The sequence below is a fragment of the Pagrus major genome, chromosome 18, assembly GCF_040436345.1.
Source record: "Pagrus major chromosome 18, Pma_NU_1.0".
Lineage (NCBI taxonomy): Eukaryota > Metazoa > Chordata > Actinopteri > Spariformes > Sparidae > Pagrus > Pagrus major.
In genome coordinates, this window is record NC_133232.1 from 16,203,576 (window position 1) to 16,222,297 (window position 18,722).

The following is an 18,722-nucleotide window of genomic DNA, read 5'->3' on the forward strand; positions in this document are numbered from 1 at the left end:
AAGTGAAAGGCATGTTTTGTTTGTTTTGTTGGATACAATCCATCCTAAATAATATGATATAATTTGTCTCGGCCTTATGAATACAGAATGTACAAATAATAGGACTCAATAAAACTCAACTACACAGCTAAATAGTTTTTTTCCAAACACAAAGCCCATACAAACCAAAAGACAGTAGATCACACAGCTGTTCTGATGATTTTTAATTAGCATTTTTACAAAACAAATTTGAGTAACAGTAAAAACAATTATGGCAAACCACAGTCAAAAGTACTTCCATGGAATTAAAACAGTAAAACATTCAAGAGGATTTCATTTGGGTTTAATCACCCTATTATAAAAATTAAGAAAACTGATTTCTTAAACAATCTCTTCCCTTCCTGTTAAGATCATAAATAAATTAAAACAGAAGCAGTTTCCCTATGTCCTGTTTGTTCTCTAGTACCCGATTTTCCTGTGTACAGCTAGCTTTATTTCGACTTTTTAAAATATGGCTCTCTCTGCTGGTTCACAGGATCCTAACTGGACCAAAGCTTATTCGTGAAAAGATTCAAGGACCCAGCAGAAACATTCCTATTAACCATTGTGAATTTTAACTTCCTACTGAACAAACTCAAGAAACAGTAAAATAAAATCATGAGCTCTGACGAAAAATGTAATTTAAGACACTGACATGTTGAAGTAGTGGCCTGAGTCTTTGTCCTTAAAGTTAAAGGGTGTGTGCAGGTGTAAGGAGGTAAGGTGTGTGATTCTCGTCACTAAAATCCTGAGATATCTGATGCTACAGAGCTGCTCTTCGATACTTCCCTTTAAATTGCCCCTCATGAAGGTAATATCACAAAAAAATTGATTTGAATCAACACAGGATCACAGATTGTGTACTGTACATAGCATATGCAAAACTACTTCATCAATAGACACATTTATATTCAGCAAAATATCTATTCTGGACCCTCAGAGGTTTTGTACTCTGTGCTGTTGATCCTAAAGGTTGATGATTTTGTTCTAACTGCTTTAAATCAAGTTCCATTAAAAAGCTACATCACCTCCCGTTCCTGTTGTTTCTAGTGTTAATGTTCATGAAGACATAACAGGTCCACAATCCTTTTGGTCTGAGAGGATGCCTTCATTTCACTTCATGCTCTTGTGCATGTTCTTCCATTTTGCTCTCCTTCTACATTTTGATCCCAGCGTACAGTTCGTCTATCTGAGATCTGAAGTGTTGTCGCATTTCATTCCTCTTGGCCTTCAGAGTTGGAGTGAGCAGGCCGTTCTCGATTGAGAACATCTCAGTGTGGATGCAGATGGCCTTCACCTAAAGGACACATACGTGGTGGCAGGTTGTGTTAGAGGGGATGATAAAGTTTCACTTTCAGACAAAAGAGTCCCATGGCTGGAAACAGTTTGTAAAAACACCACAAAGTCTACTGAGCTATCCAGAGGTATGGCCCACTGAATTATGAGCAAGTGTTGTACCTGCTCAAAGGACTTGAGGCCTGCTTCCTTGCCCAATCGCACCATGTCTTCCAAGATGGCTGCCTTGACTTCCTGTACAGGCAGAAAAAAGGCAGGTTGCTCAGTACAATGAGCTAATAAAAAGCTCTTTCAATTAGCTCTCTGTACATGGGCTATGGTTTCCAAAAACAAGCTTCATTCAGTCTAAGCTTTCAGTTTCTTGTTTAAAGCAATTTTAGTAGTTCAAATGTGTTTGTTTTGGTCATCAACACCATCTGTCGTGTTCTAAAATGTGTTATTTTAAATATTAATTATGTAAATGTGGACTTTTTACAATAATTCCCCTCATACAAGACAAAGTGATCCTTTAATGTTCATTGGTCTTTGTTTTCTTTTGTATTCAGTAGAGTTTGTCAAACTTACATACTATATAGAGGATATGACTGGAGCTGGATGTTTCAACCTTTATCTGTTATTTGTAGCTATCCATTTTTACTTCTCTGCTTGATTGCTAACTATTTTTCAAACACTCAATTAGAGTTCAGGTGTGAGCTGTCTCAGTTTGGTAGGAGGCTGGTCTGGTGCTGGTAGTTTATTAGTTATTGTGCCAATAAATATATTAAGTTTAGCCTCACACTGGTTTGTAGTGCCATTTCTTTATTTTCCTTCAAACCAAATATGTGAAACAGAAAGAAGTACAATTAGAAAAAGCAATTTCTTTTTTCTTCTTCTTTTTGAATTAGTTGATCTTTCCATGCACCCCCTTACAACTGCAGAAATACCTCCTGGTGTACATGTGTCAAAAGGAGGGAAATTAATTTACAGTGTGGCCACAGGAAGCAGTATGTATGCAGTCTGAATGCATTGTGTCATTACACTATGTAAAGTATTACCGCTCTGCCACATAGTTCCTGGTAGCTGCCTTCCAGTCCCAGCGTCCTCTTGGTCCAGCCAGACAGGAAGTCAGGGTCAGGAACCACCATTGCTACCAGACACGCCTGCATATAAAACACAATACAGACAGTAAATTTAACCAAAGGGAACAGAGGTCAGAGAGACTGTGGGCCTAATGGTTAGCTTGATTGCAGTTAAACAGGGAACATTCACACATTCAATTTCGTCCACCTACCTGTAGACTATCTCCGTGCACGTAGACCTGTGCCACTGCATCACTCCTCGTGTAGACATTCTCAATCTTTTCAGGAGCAATGTACTCCCCCTGTGCCAGCTTAAAGATGTGCTTCTTCCTGTCCACGATCTTCAGGGTGCCATTCTGTAAACACATACACACAGAATTTATCTTAGTCCACATATTTATGAAACGCCTCCAGGTTGACAAACACACAGAATGCTATGAATAAAGCTGAAGGTAATTAATTTCGGGTGAAATAAATATCTGTAGCATTGAGATGAAAAAAGTGAGGTTGAAATTAAACGACATAATTTAACGTACCGGAAGCCATTTTCCAATGTCTCCAGTGTGAAGCCATCCATCTGCATCAATAGTCTCAGCAGTCTTCTCTGGGTCCTTCAGATAGCCCTGGAACACGTTAGGACCCTTCACACACACCTTAAAACCAAAACACATACACAGTCAGTTATGAGTGTGCATTTATAAGAAATATAAAAACCACATGATGTATGTTTATGTTTCACCTCTCCCTCTCCGTTTACAGCCAGGTAGTTCATCTCAGACACATCCACAAGTTTGATTGAGTTACACGGCAGAGGAGCTCCAACATGGCCTGTCGACATGAGGTAAAATTTAGTTCATCCATCACTTAAAGGCTTTATGCCGTAAGACAGAAAAAAAAACACAACATAATTTCACATTTTTAAGTCAAGCAGCTTTGTTATTCATTACCAGCACTCCAGTCCCCAGGCATGGTCGTGGTGCATCCAGCTGTACACTCTGTTTGTCCATAGCCTTCATAGAACTGAGACAGAGGAAAAGCTATGATTGTTAGGCAACCGATTGGGAACAGAAGAAGATTGTGGATGATTGCAGACAGTAGTACATTGCACAGTTTCAGTTAAAGGTGGTAGAAAAGATACCAGATAACATTTGAAAAAGGGCTGAGCTTAACTTGAGTGTGTTCGTGTTACCTGGCAGCCTATTGCAGCTCTGAGGAAGGTGAGGACAGTAGGAGAGATGGGAGCAGCTCCAGTTATCATGAGACGCACACGACCTCCAAGGCTGGCCTGTAGAGGGCAGCACACTACATTAATCTGACAGTAATGCAGTATCAACATACCAAGTAAATAACATAAAAAACATTATCCAACACTGCATCACCTTCAGCTAAGCTGTTTGAGAATGCTAAAGTTGTAGGTATATTTATTGTGTGCTCAAAGGATATAAATCAATGCCTTCTGTAACAAACCCTACATATGAGTTAAGCCTGTGTCTACAAACATAAAAGCCACCTAAGTATCTGAAGTTGAAGTAAATTGTGAGAAAACAACAACAAAAAACTACTTTCATAGAACCAACTAACCAAATGTTTATTTTATTTATTATGCATAATTAAAAAAATTAGTTAATTGTATCAAAGGATAAGTTCACCCAAAAATGAAAAGTCAATATCTACCCACCCTCATGCCGATGAAAAGTCAGGTTAAGTTTCATAGTCAACAAAATATTTCTGGAGCGTCACAGCAAAACAGCCTTGCAGCATTCTGCTAAACAACTGAAGTAGATGGAGACTAAAATTAGAAAAAAAGAAAGAAGTAAAAAGCATAAAGTGGCTCCATACAGCTCGTCCAGCTTTATCCAAGTTTCTGCAAGCCCTGAGACCAAATTGATTTGAAAAGACATTATTTACACTCTCAATGCGCAGCTGAGCTCATGCCTATACTTCAGCCAGGTTGTGGCTAAGCTTTTAGCTTAGCAGCTACAGTGAATATTTCAGCCTTAGAAGGGGTGTAGATAACAAGACTTTGGAATAGATTAGGCTCTATGAGCTGTGTGAAGCCACTTTGTTTTTTTCAGCTGTTTTTTTGTCTTAAAACAAGTCCACATCTACTTCGGTTGTTTAGGAGAATGCTGCAACCCTGTTTTGCTGTGAAACTCCAGAAATGTTATTTGGACTACAAAACTTCCTCCGATTTTCCATCAGCTTGAGGGTGAGTAAATAATAGCTGAATTTTCATTTTTGAGTGAGTTCCTTTAATTTGATATATCGCCCAGCCCTAGAAAATCCCATTCCAAGACATGGAGGAGACAACCATACAGTGACGTAACAGGAGTTTGAACTGTGCTGGCTCTGTGTACCTGGACCTTCCCGAAGATGAGTCGATCCCAGATACTGTCTCTCCTCATGATGCCTTTCATCATCTCTGCCTCCTTCCTCCTGAAGGCGAAGCCCAGCACCCAGCGCTTCAGAGAGCTGTTGGCCTGCCCAAAGATCTGCAGAGACACACACACCAATGCTTACAATTATTAGGAACAGTATCATCCTTAATTTAAAATGCTAATATGAGCAGCGTCAGGTGATAGTTTTGATAGCTAATACTCCTGTCAATAAGGCTATCATCATTGTGTCCACCTACCTTATCATACATTCTGTTCAGGAGTCGGGGTACCACAGGGAACACAGTGGGTCTCAGTGTGTTCAGGTCATCTGACAGCCAACGAATATCTCCCTGAAAATAGCCAATCCTGGCTCCCTGCGCTATCATCACTCCCTGTCAGAAGAGAAAATTTAACAGCTCCTCATAACTGCTTCATATATAATGACAGAGGTTGACACACAGGGTTTGTAGGAATACTACAGGGTGACTATGGGATCTAAGGGAATATACAATACCTGTACTACTCTCTCAAACATATGAGCCAGGGGCAGGTAGGAAATATGGACGTCGCTGGTACACATTGGACAGTGAACCTAAAACACGTGTATACACACACAGACAGGAATGCAGACAGGGTCACATTGACACACAGTTGTACAAACACACACGAGCGATGGACACGAGCCAGACAAACAGACAGACAGGGGAACACACAGACAGGCAGGAGAAAGCAGTTTGTTAATGTGTGTACCTCCACCACCCTCTCAAACATGTGGGCCAGAGGTAGAAAAGACAGCATGACATCTTCTGACGTGGTCTGAGCGCAAGACTGGAGAGAAGAGGGAATAGTTTACCAAAGTTCCTCCCACTTCAAACAAATTAAATTTTATCATTATTTCTTCCTCTTGAGATATGGTGGTACTTCTGGATCCTGAATCATTGGAGGGATTGAAATGTCAGTGCAACAGCTGGAAACGCTCTGCTCCATCATTATAAAAAAAACGAATACAAATAAATCTCAGTCAAGTCGCTTTAACCTCCCTCACTCTTGTTCTTACTTTTCTGTCTATTCTAGCATTGAACTTGACTCAACAGAAACTGGCCACAATCTTAACAAAGCTCCTTTTTTTTTGCCTTTGCCCTACTTCCTCAGTAGATCTGTTGAAGCCATGACGGCATTACTACTGTAGTACAGGAATATTAACAGTATTGTCAATTATAGCGTTATAAGAGGAGGAGGTGAAGAGGAAAAGTAGAAAGAGAGGGAGAGGTAGAGGTAGAAGAGTAAAAGAGGATGTGGAGAAGGTGAAGGAGGAGGTGGAAAAGGAAAGGAGGAAGTAGGAGGATGAAGAACATGAGGTAAAGAAAGAGAGGAGATGTAATGGAGGAAAGAAGGAAGTAGAGAGGGAGGGGTGGAGGTAGAGCAAGAAAAGAGGAAGAGCAGGAGAGGAAGAGACAAAGAATGAAGAGAGGAGATAAAGAAGGAAAAGGGAGGTAGAGGAGGAGGTGAAGTAGGAAAGGAGGAAGTAGAGGAGGAAGAAGATGAGGTAGAGAAAGAAGAGGTGGTAAGAGGAGGAAAGGAGGAACTGGAGAAGGAAATGAGGTAGAGCAGGAGAGGAAGAGAGAGGGAGGGGAGGCAATAACTGAGGAAAAGAGGAGGTAGAGGAGGAAAGGAAGAGGTAGCAAAGAGGAGGAGTAGACAGAGGAGGGTAGGAGATCAAGTATTACATCAGCACCTCACCTCTGTCACTCTAATGAAGGCTGAGCAGTTGGACACAATATTCCCATGAGTCAGCATAGCTCCCTTTGGGTTTCCTGAAAGCGCACACACACACACACACACACACACATAGGTCATCTTTACATCTTTAAAGTAGTAGTAGGGTACTCTTGATTACTCATGAAATCATACTGGGTGCTATATTTAGTGTGTGTGTGTGTGTGTGTGTGTGTGTCACCTGTTGTTCCACTTGTGAAGCAGATAACAGCCATATCCTCAGGTTGTGGAGGCTGGAAGGGTGGGGGTGACAACATTCAAGCAGTGCCACATAACTGACAACATTATCATTATTTTAAGTATTGACTGGTAAGGAGCTACTCACCACTGGTTGGTGATGGTTGGCCTTCCCAATAGCCTGCACAACAAGAGAAGCACATTAATGAAGTCATTATGGATGGAGTAATAAAGAGACTGGCAAGAAAGCAAAAAACAGAGCAATCAAGAAAATCTAAATAAAAAAAGGACATTTGGAGTGAAGACAACACAACAAGAAAACTAACAAGAAAAAAGGAAATTTTAAAAAATGCCAACAAAGCAAAAAAACAAAAGAAGGTAAGAACAAGACAAGGTGGCAAAAGGGGAAAGCACAAACGAGATAAAACAAAAAAAAGAACAATATATAAAGCAAAATAATGATTAAGGAATAAAAGACAAACTAACCTCCATCTCCTGCAGACTGAGGATGTGGATACCAGCCTGTTGCCCCCTGCTGACCAGGTCGGCACTGGGGGTCTCCATTAGAATGATGATTTTCACAGTATGCTCCTTGTCCTTCACACAGTCCAGCACCAGGTTGACTTTCTCTACCACGTCACACACAATGGTCGAGATGGAAGCTGCAGAAACAAACAAAAACCCATGCAGACAGATCAGGTCGCCCTCAGTTCTCCGACAAAAACACTGAAGTGTAGGTTTTCATGTTGTTGCTGCTGGGGTTTACCTTTCTCCATAATATAACTGATGGCTTCTGTTCCCAGTGTGTCGTACAGAGGGACTGACACAAGAGAATAAGTATAACATGCCAGCTCAATGATGGTCCACTACACACACAAACACACATGAAAAAGCATTAAAGGATGATCAATGGACTCAGTAGCAATAGCAGATAAATACCATAGGAACCACATGATGTGACATTATGAGCCTGAATGTCAAAAAATATATTAATAGAGCAAACAAGTAAAGTAATCATTTACAGATTTTGTCACTACTGTTATTATTCTTTGTCCTACTTCTATCTAGAGGACAATTATGCTCTAAGTTCTGGGACTTAAGTTCCCGTAATGCTTCAGGAATGTACACAGGAAGTTTAAGAACACTATTAGTGATTTTACTGAAGGCTACAACTTGAGCCTAGTTTTTCCTAGCCTATATTTGTTTACGTTTTGGCAAATTGGCACTATAAAGTAGGCCGCATAGGCTCTTAGCACTTCCTATTTGCGATGTACCCAAGGGTGTGCATATAACTATCACTGGAAAACTTTCATAATGAAAAATATCACGATGATTCAGGCAAGGTCTGAGGAGTGTCTTTTTTCTCTGATTTCTAAGCAGATTTTCGGATGTTTATTAGCAATGACCATCAGAGATATCCTCAGAAAGTGTGTGTCACAGTGGATCTAAAAAGATGCATGTTTGTCTATATGGTTGGATTTGACTGAGTTATGAGTCAGAAAAGGAGTGAAAGGGGCATGTCTGTACCTCAGGTCTGTTCTGAGAGAAGATGCCTATGTGGGAGTCGGTGGTCTTCGAGTGTCCTTTGTGGAGAAATGCTGAACCCAGATTTTCTGTTCGCTCAATTACCTAACACACACAGACACACACACGCACACATGATATGAAGTGTTTCTTGATTTTCAGTATCGTAGTTATACCCAACAATCACATGCTCTGTTACTTATCACAGTTAAAATGTCACTAGTTGCCACATTTACAGCTCTTAACCGGTTTAATCAGTAAATGACAAACAAAAGCACAATATGGTCAATCAGGCTGAGGCTGGAATATTTCATTAATATTTTACCTACAGTGTTCAAGCTGTACTTACCAAGTTCTACTATCAGTGATACTAATTCCCTCCCTGTTCACATACTATAGTAATTAGAAAGAAACGTGAAATATATTTTGTTAACTGTAATGTTACCAACACCTCATTATCAAGTCCTTACAGAAACATGAAATGGAAGAGTGATCTTCAAAAATAATAAAGTTTATTGCCATAATAAACGCAATGAACCAGATTAAATACGTGTTAATAGGATTTACCATCAGCAGACTTCACTCTAACACACAAACTGTATCAGCAGATAATTAAGTTAAGACGATTAAGTAGTAACCTCTTTATTTGTTGGATTAAAAACCTATTGTTTACATCAAAACATTGGAGAATTGGTTATTAAGGGTACATGTTACTGATAAGACTATGACATTACCTTTCATGCAGCCCTGCTGTACTATAGAATGCATCTTCTGAAGCTTACATAACAAAAAAATAATGATAGCTATTATAAACTATTCTCTTCCATGAATTTACAGGACTCAACACAGACAGATTCTTTTTGATAGAAGCAGAGGCCAGGATATTCTACCTTTTAATCCACTCTGAGTGTGTGTGACTGTCTATAACTGTGTCCAACTAGAGGCCATAATGTTTTTATAAGGTGACTCTTACCTCTCTGTAGGACATCCATTCATAGGGCTGTTTTGGTTTCCTGGAGCCAAGACAGGGACCGTTATCTGGAGGATAAAAGGAAAGTGACACAGGGAGGAGTGACAATAAAAGAAAAAAAAAAAATTGAGTAAATATCTTACAGCGCTATCTTAATACACTGTACATATACATTCTGGTGCTGACAAACAAGACTTATTTTTTGGAAATCACACAAACAATAGGGTCTAGGCAGCAGTAAAACTGCAGTGTTAATAGTGTAACAGGGGAGACTGCTGACTCAAACCCCTGAGCTAACACTGTTCAGTAAAGTACAGGGAAAAGGATATGGTCCAAAAATTTTAAGTAAACTACATTGGTAAAAAGAACCTCAGTGAATGTACTTGTAAAGGAAAAGTAATGTTAAGAGTTACTGAGCAGAATGAGCTCTAGTTTACTGTTGTGGAAGTTTCAACCCCATGTAAGGGTACAGGCTCTTGAGTAACTCAGTGTACCCACTCAAAGATGTAAAACATTGATGTATTTGTGACTCACTGGAGACTCGGGCCCCTCTGAGGAGGAACTCATACATTGTTCTGGCATCATCGTAGAAATAGGTCAAGTGATCTCCGTCTCCATTGAGTAAAACTGATTGACGTGCCAACTCTCCACCCTGATAAAAACATAAAAACAAATAAAAGCTGGTTATGATAGATCTAGTAATTCCAACACCAGTTTCAGTGTGCTTCTATCATGAAGTACATTCTTTTATATTTTATGTCATACTTTTTATGTACTTTGTAAAGTGTTGTACAAAGTACCTAAAAGTCATATTGGTGGACTGCTATCGGTCTGGCCTTTATTCAACATTTTTCCGATTGAAAACTGTGTGTTTTTATTTGAATATTGATGAAAATACAGTACTTGGGCTCTGGACCAGCATTTAATGAGTGAATGGACTTTAGATACATTTCATCACTGATTTTGTAGTTATCTTTTAACACAAATGTGAATAGATTACCATCAAATAAACAAAATGCTGCATGATATCTTTGAATAGGAAGTGCAGAGGGTGGGATACTGTCACAAAAATGCAAGATTTAGATTTCAGTTTCACCACAAACTGATAATGGTCTTCATATTAATGCACATTAATAATTTACTCAAGACCCTATAGACCATGACCTCAACTCAAGCCCTACAACCCTATAGACACCTGACTCTGTGAGACAGACTTTGCCCTTAAACTTACCGGAACCTCGACTGACTGCATGTGAAGGTCGCAGACTGGTGGGAGGGCCTTGGGTCGTGTTGCCAGGTAGTAGGTTGTCGCGGCAGCCACTGCCCCCATGCTAACTAACATGGGGGTGGAGATGCCCCTGATGGACTGGCTGACATCCTCCATATCTGGCAACCTCAGCTTCTGAATGAACTCCTGGCTCAGCATGTTGCTGCCGGCGAGGTGAAAAAGGTAAGAAGATAGTGTGTGGCAAGTGCACCTGTTTGTGTGGGTGGGTGGAGTGGTAATGAATGTTGTGGCCCTGAGGTGAGGTTAAGAGTGTGTGTATTACAAGGAGTGTGTGGAGGGTTGCTGGCCAGGAGGGGACCTAGAGAGAGCAAAAGAAGACAGCTTTGTTTAATTTTTATAAGTATTATAAAATTACCTTTGGGAGGTTTGTTACTCTTAACTACCAACTAACCACATTCCTCATGTTTGTGTTTGTACTGTGATTAGTTAAATATTAAACCATTTTTTCCAGTATTTCCAAATGAAAATGGAACAAAGTCTATCATTTTTTTACCTCAGCATGCCAACATGCTGACTGTGGGAAAAAAGTAGGGTCAGTAGGGTTCATCTTCTGGGGACCATGACATGTTCCCACTCTCTCACTTGTCCCTTCTGGGATCTGTCTATGCAAATAATCTCATGTTTATCTGCTGAGATATCTCTCTTTGAGATTTATGTTGCTAACCCAGTACAATGAATAGATACACTTAACACTAGAATTACCTCCAGAAGAAAAAGTGCCAAAATTAGAGTCTTAAGGCCCCTGAAAAAAAAAATTCACATCGTAAGTATTTCTCTGTAGTTGTATACATACTATTAAATACTAATTAAGCTACAATCAAAGTTTAAGTTGGGTAAAAACACATCCTCCCTTATTAACAGTATAAGACTGAAACACTGAAACACTAGGACTATGTCTGTGTGGTTTGGTCCAAAATGTTGCTTAATCTTATTTATAGAAGTACACATGTTCTGCCCGTTTGCAGCCTAGTGGGAAAAGCATGGACAAAAACAGAAATTAAAAAAATCTGGAATGTAAAATGACCAAAACATTGAGCAGAAAATTGTACTTATTATCATCTCATTATAAAGTAACAAAATGAAACTTCTTGGAGAAATATGGTTGATTGTTGAGTCTCATCCCCAGGTCATCGACAGTTTGGGTTTGCATCCAACCCAAGCTGCCAACCCAAAGTGTCAAAAGGATTTTAGAAAATGTGTTTTCATGGTCTGAAGAAAGTACCAAAGATCAAAATGGCCAGCCTCTGCCAAATCCATTTATTGTATATAGCGCAAGCAATACATTTTAAAAAAAAACAATTTTGACCCTTTTAGGTTAGTGTTTGAGTTCTGACAACAAAGATGTAAATGTGGAGTCTAGGTCATCTGAGTCAACTGAATCCATGGCTCACTCAAGCCTAATCTAGGGCAAAACCTGGCTTAATGTTAAGTACAGAGCACTTTGTAGTGATACTACTACTGTGGACCTGTGGCTCAGATCGCAATATAATTAGATCACATATCATCTATTTAACACATTCAAGTTTAGAAGGTGTGCCAGGTTCCCACGGTTTGTGTGGGTGTTTTCTTTTCCACAGGTGGGGTGAGTTTCTCAGTGTTGTAACACACACACACACACACACACACACACACACACACACACACACACACACACACACACACACACACACACACACACACACACACACACACACACACACACACACACACACACAAACTAGAAGAGCTGTTTAAGAATAAACAGATTAGTAACAGAGTCTGGGGTATTAAGGTGAGAACACAGGGAAAGGTCAACCTCTATGTGAACCCTGAAGACGAAGTGACCTTAGGCCCACACTACAGGCTGACACAACATACTGATGGTCAGCACTGATCATATCCAGACAAAGTTTTACTGACCATCTTCCTATAACACAAAATGAGAACAGAATACAAAATAAATTCATCATCCTTGCAAGTAAACTACCCCTTTAGCATCATTCCCCATTTTTTTGGAATGAATATTCACTAATGACAAATAGAGGTGTGGGAATTTCTCGATTATAAGATGCATCGCGATGCGGACGTGGAAGATTCTGCATCGATGCAGAGACAGAGCATAATTGAAAGTCTGCAGCTCATGCTGATTGTTGATTGTCCGGCCTCAGCTGGACAATAAAGTTACGTCGCAACATTGCTCACACGCTATAAATTGTGGGCGGACATTAGGCTAATGTTACTTATGTTGGAGGTATGTCGGAGGGAGGCAGAGATCATCTACGAGTGAAAAATAGTATTTTTTAAAACTGACATCTTGGAGCACAACTTGCTGGGAAGCACAAACTGGACGAGACCCACGCTGACTGTGACTTCAGCCCCACAACAATTACTAATCACGTTAGCTATTTTCGCCTGAAGCTAACGTCTGCAGCCATAAATAATAACTGTTATAGCAAGCCCAGCTCATAAGCCAAGAACTAAGGAGGTGCTGTCAACTTTGCCATCCAACTCTGAGAGGTGTGTGCAGCAGTCAATAAATGCCTCATCTTAAAGCTGCCATGTGAAAACATTATTATTGTAGATTACAACAAATGTGTAAGGCACTGCAGATGGATAAATGTTTTGTTTTTGTAATGTTTATGTATTGAAAAGATGCAGCTTTTATTTTGTTGACTGCAGTAGTCTGATTATTGGAAGGTCTTTCTGAATAAAAGGGGAATTTAAATGATGAAAAAGTAGCCATGTGCAGTAATATAGATTACTGAGGATACCATACACTGAGATGCATCAAGAATCGTCTTGTATTTGAATCGTGAGTCCAGTGAAGATTCACGCCTCTAACCTCTGATGAATGTTTAGAGATGAAAAGCATAAAGTAACAACTTAGATTCTCATCAACTTTATAAGTTTACAATAAAAATGTTGATTGCTGGCAATTATATAGCTTTATAAAGAGAGGATTTTGGTGCTTCAATCTTATAACCTAAGTTTATATTTTTACCCGTGCCTGTTTGTTTGTTGATTGGTTTACACAAAAACTACTGTACGGATTTCCAGGAAACTTGGATGAAGGATGGGCCTCGGGCTCGGCCCAGAACATACCCCATTAAATAATAGTGTGGATTAGGGGTGGGGGATATGACCTAAAATTTATATAATGGTATTTGTTTGCTCTTTATGGTGACGGTATTATATCACAGCTTTACAAAAATAAAAGCGATAATCCACTCAAACAAGATTGTACCTCTTTTCACTCTATTTGGCAGTGTAAGGGAACATATCTTAAGCAAGAAAAAAATTCAAAAACAAAACGTATGGGTTTAGTGGCTTTCAATATGGCTGGACATTATGGCCTCTAAATAATATTGCAATATTTTAAGGCTATAACACAATACACAATATCCTGTTTATTTCAATATTTTGAAATATCTTCATAGCACTTAATAAACTGAATAAATGCTAGGACTATGAAACTAAATCAAATATCACAATAATTTTGACCAAATACCTTGACATTGCGACAATATTGTGGTACTTTCACAAAATATTATCACAATGAGATTTATGATAAATAATTATTAGTAATGTGGATGTAAAGACAAGTATTAGAACAAGTAGAACAGTCTGGTAAGTTCAGAGAATTGCATTAAAGAAAATTCCTGGATCCATCTCTTTATCCGAATCTGCACCCAAAGTTAATGGGGTCTATTCTGGGCTGACACCCATCCTCCATCCTGGTTTTGTGGAATCTGCAATTGTGTAATCCTGCTGACAAACCAACCAACCAACCAACAAACAAACAGGCGGACATGGGCGAAAACATAACCTCTGGTATGTTCAGAAAATTAAATCACTTTACTGTAATGCAGCCTTTAAACCAGAAAATACAACACTTGTGTCAAACAATGACATAACTATATCCAAAATCTAAGAACGATATACAGTCTTCTATCACAATAATGTTATAATATTTATACACTGCCCAGCCCTACTTGAAGCCATTTCCATTTCGGGGAATCCAGAAGAATCATCACAGTCAGAAGGGGATTTTTTTGATTGCATTTAACTTCCACACATTCCCGCTTCTGCAGTCACAAAGGATAACTGCATGTTTACCATAAATATGCTTAAAAGGTTACTGACAAACAACAGTGCCAACCTCTAAACTAGAATAGTCTGTCCAGCTTGAGGCCCAGGATCTGTAGGTTTGTACTATTCTATTCATACTGAATTTCTCCCCGCTGACTCACCTGTAACAGAAAGCAGCCAGGTGGATTTGTGAGTCTCCTTTTCAGCTGAACATCCAACAGCAACCCTGCTGTTGTTACTGCTGCTGCAGCAACCACACACCCTGACGAGCATGCACTGAAATACTACTGCACAAAACACTCACTGATTCAGTTACAAGGTGATATATAACCTCAGCTAATCTGAGTTAAAGGTCAGACCGGTTCCAGGCAGAGCTCTGATTGGCTGGTTGTAGCAAGACAGTGAGTCTGATTGACTCAAAGGATTCATCAATGAATTTATCCCTGCACAAGATCAATGAGATAGTAAAGGTATGGCGTTCACATCATTGTGATTTTTCTAACTGCTGTTGCAAAGTACAATCAAATATAAAACATCTATAAACCCACAAATCTGCATTGTGCATCAACACACCCTGTTTGTCTTGCACATCTGTATCATCTGTCTACTGTAGATTCTATTAAACATGAATAGAAATGTGACTCCCTAGATAAGTGCCTTGCCAACAAGTTCAAGCAGTTGCTCGATGGTCTCACCTTTCCCCCAGTGACCTACGAACCCTGTGTGGTCCGCTGAGATTAGACAAAGACAGATAAAGGCTGATGAAGAAAAAACTGCAGAATAGAGAGAAAGGCAATCCTGTTGACTCATGTCTCTAAAATTGGGTCTGTGTTTACAAGAGCCCATTAATGAATGATTAATAAAATATGAAAAAATCCTGAAAAATGCCCATTATTAGTACTTCCTAAATACTAAGATAGTGTCTGACCAACGGGTCAAAAACCCAAAGATATTCAGAAAAGAGAAAAAGCAGCAAATCCTCACAACAGAAATGTGAGAAAAGTCCTTTTGTTTCAAGTAAAGGCTGTCTTATCACACACATATCTCAGCTGAGCTCTATCAGCCAGTGATAGCATATCTTATCTTTACCAGCTTAGTGAGTGAGTGAGTGAGTGAGTGAGTGAGTGAGTGAGTGAGTGAGTAAGGACAAAACAAGTTTACATTTCCTGTTGCATTTACTTTATGAGCAAAAGCAAAAAGGCCCCCAAATACTACAGGAACACCACAGGCCCCCTGGGTTGACTGTGTCTGAAGCACAATAAAAACTGAAATGAGCGCCTTGTGTGTGGAGTGTGGAGTGTTAAGATATAGTCTTAATACCTTTACTATTTCAGGTATTATAATGCCGAATATTGACATATATCCTTTTTAAATTTTAAATAATAAAATTTATTGTTAAAGTATAAAATATCCTGCCTCCATTACATATCTTTGTCACAAGAGTCTGATAACATTTAAGGGATTATTGCAAAAACTGTATGTATATCACCCGATATATGTCAATATCAGAATTTTTAAATTCCTAATATCAGTAACAGACCCAAAAATCAAGCATCCTTCTGACTCTATATCGCAGTATGGGAATGTCGATCAAGAACTTTGAACTATTTTTAATCCAACAACAATGAAATAATTATTACATTATGGTTGAAAGTAACTATGTACATTTACTCTAGTACTTGTACTTCCATTTTATGCTACTTTATGCTTCTATACGACTACATTTTATAGAGAAAAAATACTTTTTATCCCATTACATTTATTTGATCACTGTAGTTACTATTCAAATTTAGAAACTTATCATATGTAAGATAATATTAAAGTCATCAGTGGTTACTTTTGGCTTGGGACCCCTTAGAACCGACACGCAGGCTTTCCTGTCATACGTCACTACATGCCTGTTGTTGAGTGCATAACGAGCGACACCAGGGAGGGGGGCGGGGCAGAGAGTCTACTATGTAGGGAGGAAGCCTGCCAAGGAACCAATGAAAGTAAGGTGGGTTCATGGATTTCAGCCAATCAGAGACAAGTCACCTTTCACCTCAAAACCTGCGTTGTGCCATAAGACCCCTTATAGCCGTCGTTTACAGTCTGTGTCCACCTGTCTGACGGTATCTATGCACATAGACTCTGCTTCTACAGAATATTAACTGTTTTTACCATGCATTAATCTCACACACACACACACACACACACACACACACACACACACACACACACACACACACACACACGGCACCAGAATCCAAGTCAATCTGCAACACTCACCAACAGACTTAAAACCGAACCAACCCCTTACTCACCACACAGAACCAAGCCGCAAACTCCATTCATAAAGTTAAAGCTCGGGTTTTCTGAAAATTGAAGAAAACTCCTTAAGAATCCTTCAACTTTGCCAGGAGCCATTTACCAGGAGCATAACCAGTGACCCCGGGCAGCACTTTGCCCCTCTATCAGTTAAATGCCCACAATTATCTAAAAACTACAACCGTTAACCGTGCAGACTCTGCAGTGTACTGAGTGAATGAAGACTGTGTGTACGTGAAACATGACTGAAGTGTGCTCAGTGTTTAGGAAGCAGTCATATATTATCTTTCTTAATGTGAACGCCGAGTTTAAATAGTGCGTAGGACAAAACCATGAAGGAAAAGTCGGTTTTTCAGTCACGCGTTTTCATGTTTTAGCGTTAACAAGATACCGTTAAACTGACAGATGTATGCAGAGTTCGGGCTGCTCCTATAGTCCAATAACCCTGCATGAATTTAATGTTACATGTGTACATTTTTGTTCAGCATGCGGTACAACAACTACTCTACAAATGATCATTTATGTCTATTTAATAAACCGACAAACAGTAACTTGTCAGAGGCACTTCACCTGTTAGCAGCAGAGCTCCCCGGCTTCGTCTTCTTGACCACGCGCACCTAATTGTGGAGTTAAAAACTACAACGTCCGGATAAAAGTTTCAAAATAAAACCCGTTGTGTTTACACAGCTTTATGCGGGGAAAAAAGATACCAGTACTAAATAGTAAAATAGTATAAGTGCGTTATATATTTCATTGGTGATATGTTTAATTAAAATAAAATGCCGTTGCAGTCATTTCAGATTGTCTTTTGATGGTGTAACGATTTAAACATATTTTTACACCTTATTTTGAAGGGGAAACTGCCTGATTTCCGGTCCCAGTAACGCTAGTAGTAAAAGGTTTGAGAGGCATGGCTTGGCCCTGTGCCTTCCAACTGATCATACATTGATAGCTTCACAATAGACTGAATTTAAGACATGCATTTCTGCAATCAGCAAGACAGGAGGCAACGTTTGCTGTACAATCAACAAACCAGCTTCGTCTCACAATCATTGTCATAGTTGCTGAGTAGCAAGTATTAATATGTAACCTGGTGTGTCCTGGCCTGTGTGCACTCCTTTATGCATATACATGACTTGTATATGCAATGTGCTCGTGGCATATTTCACTTCATCTGACAGAATGATCTGACTCAAGCATATTTTTCTGTAAAAGTGGGTAACATTTGTTAGAGATGTTGGCAATTGTGGAGATTGTGGTAACTTGACCTGACAGGATATAAATGACTGAAGACTCAATTTGGAAGTTAGAGTCTTGCGAGTTGTCTTGACTTGAGACATAATTCCTGAAATGACTTGTCTATGTTCATGTAATGTTTTCAATTTGTTTTATTTCTTTTTTGTTAGATTACATTTATTTCACTGATTAATAATTTTAATACAAATTCAATTAATTGTCGAACTTTTTAACAGGTTAGATAAACCAGCCAATAATATTGGATATAACTGGAAAGGTACTAATACCATGTCTTTTTTTCTTTACAAAGACCAGATACTGCAGATAAGACTGCAGTACCTTGGGGCAAAAGTGACTTGACCCGCCTTAACTAATGATCCACTTGACCTGACTTGTCCAAGAAAAAATTACTTGGGACTAAGACCAAATGGGTTAGGGTCACATTACTGCCATTTGTTACGTAATGACTTGCTTTTTCCAAACTTGTTAAAAGTGCATTTTGCTTCTTAAATGTGAAGCTTGACAGCTACATCTGCTAGATGACAGCAATAGCAGCTGTAACCCTGTGCATTAATGTGGATTATAGTTTTATCTAGATTGTTTTTAAATGGACATAAATAGGACAT

The 18,722-nt window shown here is 39.2% G+C and overlaps 1 protein-coding gene across 4 annotated transcripts; it reads right to left on the minus strand.

Annotated features, from left to right (window-relative positions):
- Positions 1 to 186: 186 nt before the first annotated feature.
- LOC141013178 (long-chain-fatty-acid--CoA ligase 1-like) lies at positions 187 to 17,497 on the minus strand. 4 transcript variants are annotated; one of them, XM_073486784.1, is made up of 21 exons: positions 17,431 to 17,497; positions 10,429 to 10,783; positions 9,732 to 9,849; positions 9,201 to 9,265; positions 8,231 to 8,332; positions 7,470 to 7,569; positions 7,190 to 7,365; positions 6,852 to 6,884; positions 6,708 to 6,759; positions 6,491 to 6,564; positions 5,265 to 5,342; positions 5,008 to 5,142; positions 4,730 to 4,864; positions 3,562 to 3,657; positions 3,320 to 3,392; positions 3,112 to 3,200; positions 2,909 to 3,025; positions 2,585 to 2,728; positions 2,349 to 2,453; positions 1,477 to 1,548; positions 187 to 1,315 (listed from the first exon to the last, which is right to left on the minus strand). In XM_073486784.1, exons 2-21 carry the CDS (start codon positions 10,621 to 10,623, stop codon positions 1,175 to 1,177), a joined length of 2,100 nt encoding a protein of 699 aa, XP_073342885.1. In that variant the 5' UTR covers positions 10,624 to 10,783; positions 17,431 to 17,497; the 3' UTR covers positions 187 to 1,174. The 4 variants fall into 4 exon arrangements, with proteins under 4 accessions (XP_073342885.1, XP_073342886.1, XP_073342884.1 ...); XM_073486785.1 differs by lacking the exon at positions 17,431 to 17,497 and adding an exon at positions 16,857 to 16,875; XM_073486783.1 differs by lacking the exon at positions 17,431 to 17,497 and adding an exon at positions 14,715 to 14,819.
- Between the last annotated feature and the right edge of the window lie 1,225 nt (positions 17,498 to 18,722).

Coding starts and splice junctions, on each gene's coding strand:
- LOC141013178 (XM_073486784.1), bottom strand. CDS start 10,623: ATGCTGAGCCAGGAGTTCATTCAGAAGCTGAGGTTGCCAGATATGGAG. Junction 5,143..5,264: donor TGTTTGAGAGAGTAGTACAG/GTATTGTATATT, acceptor CTCTTCTGACAG/GGAGTGATGATAGCGCAGGG. Junction 3,658..4,729: donor TCATCTTCGGGAAGGTCCAG/GTACACAGAGCC, acceptor TGCCCTCTACAG/GCCAGCCTTGGAGGTCGTGT.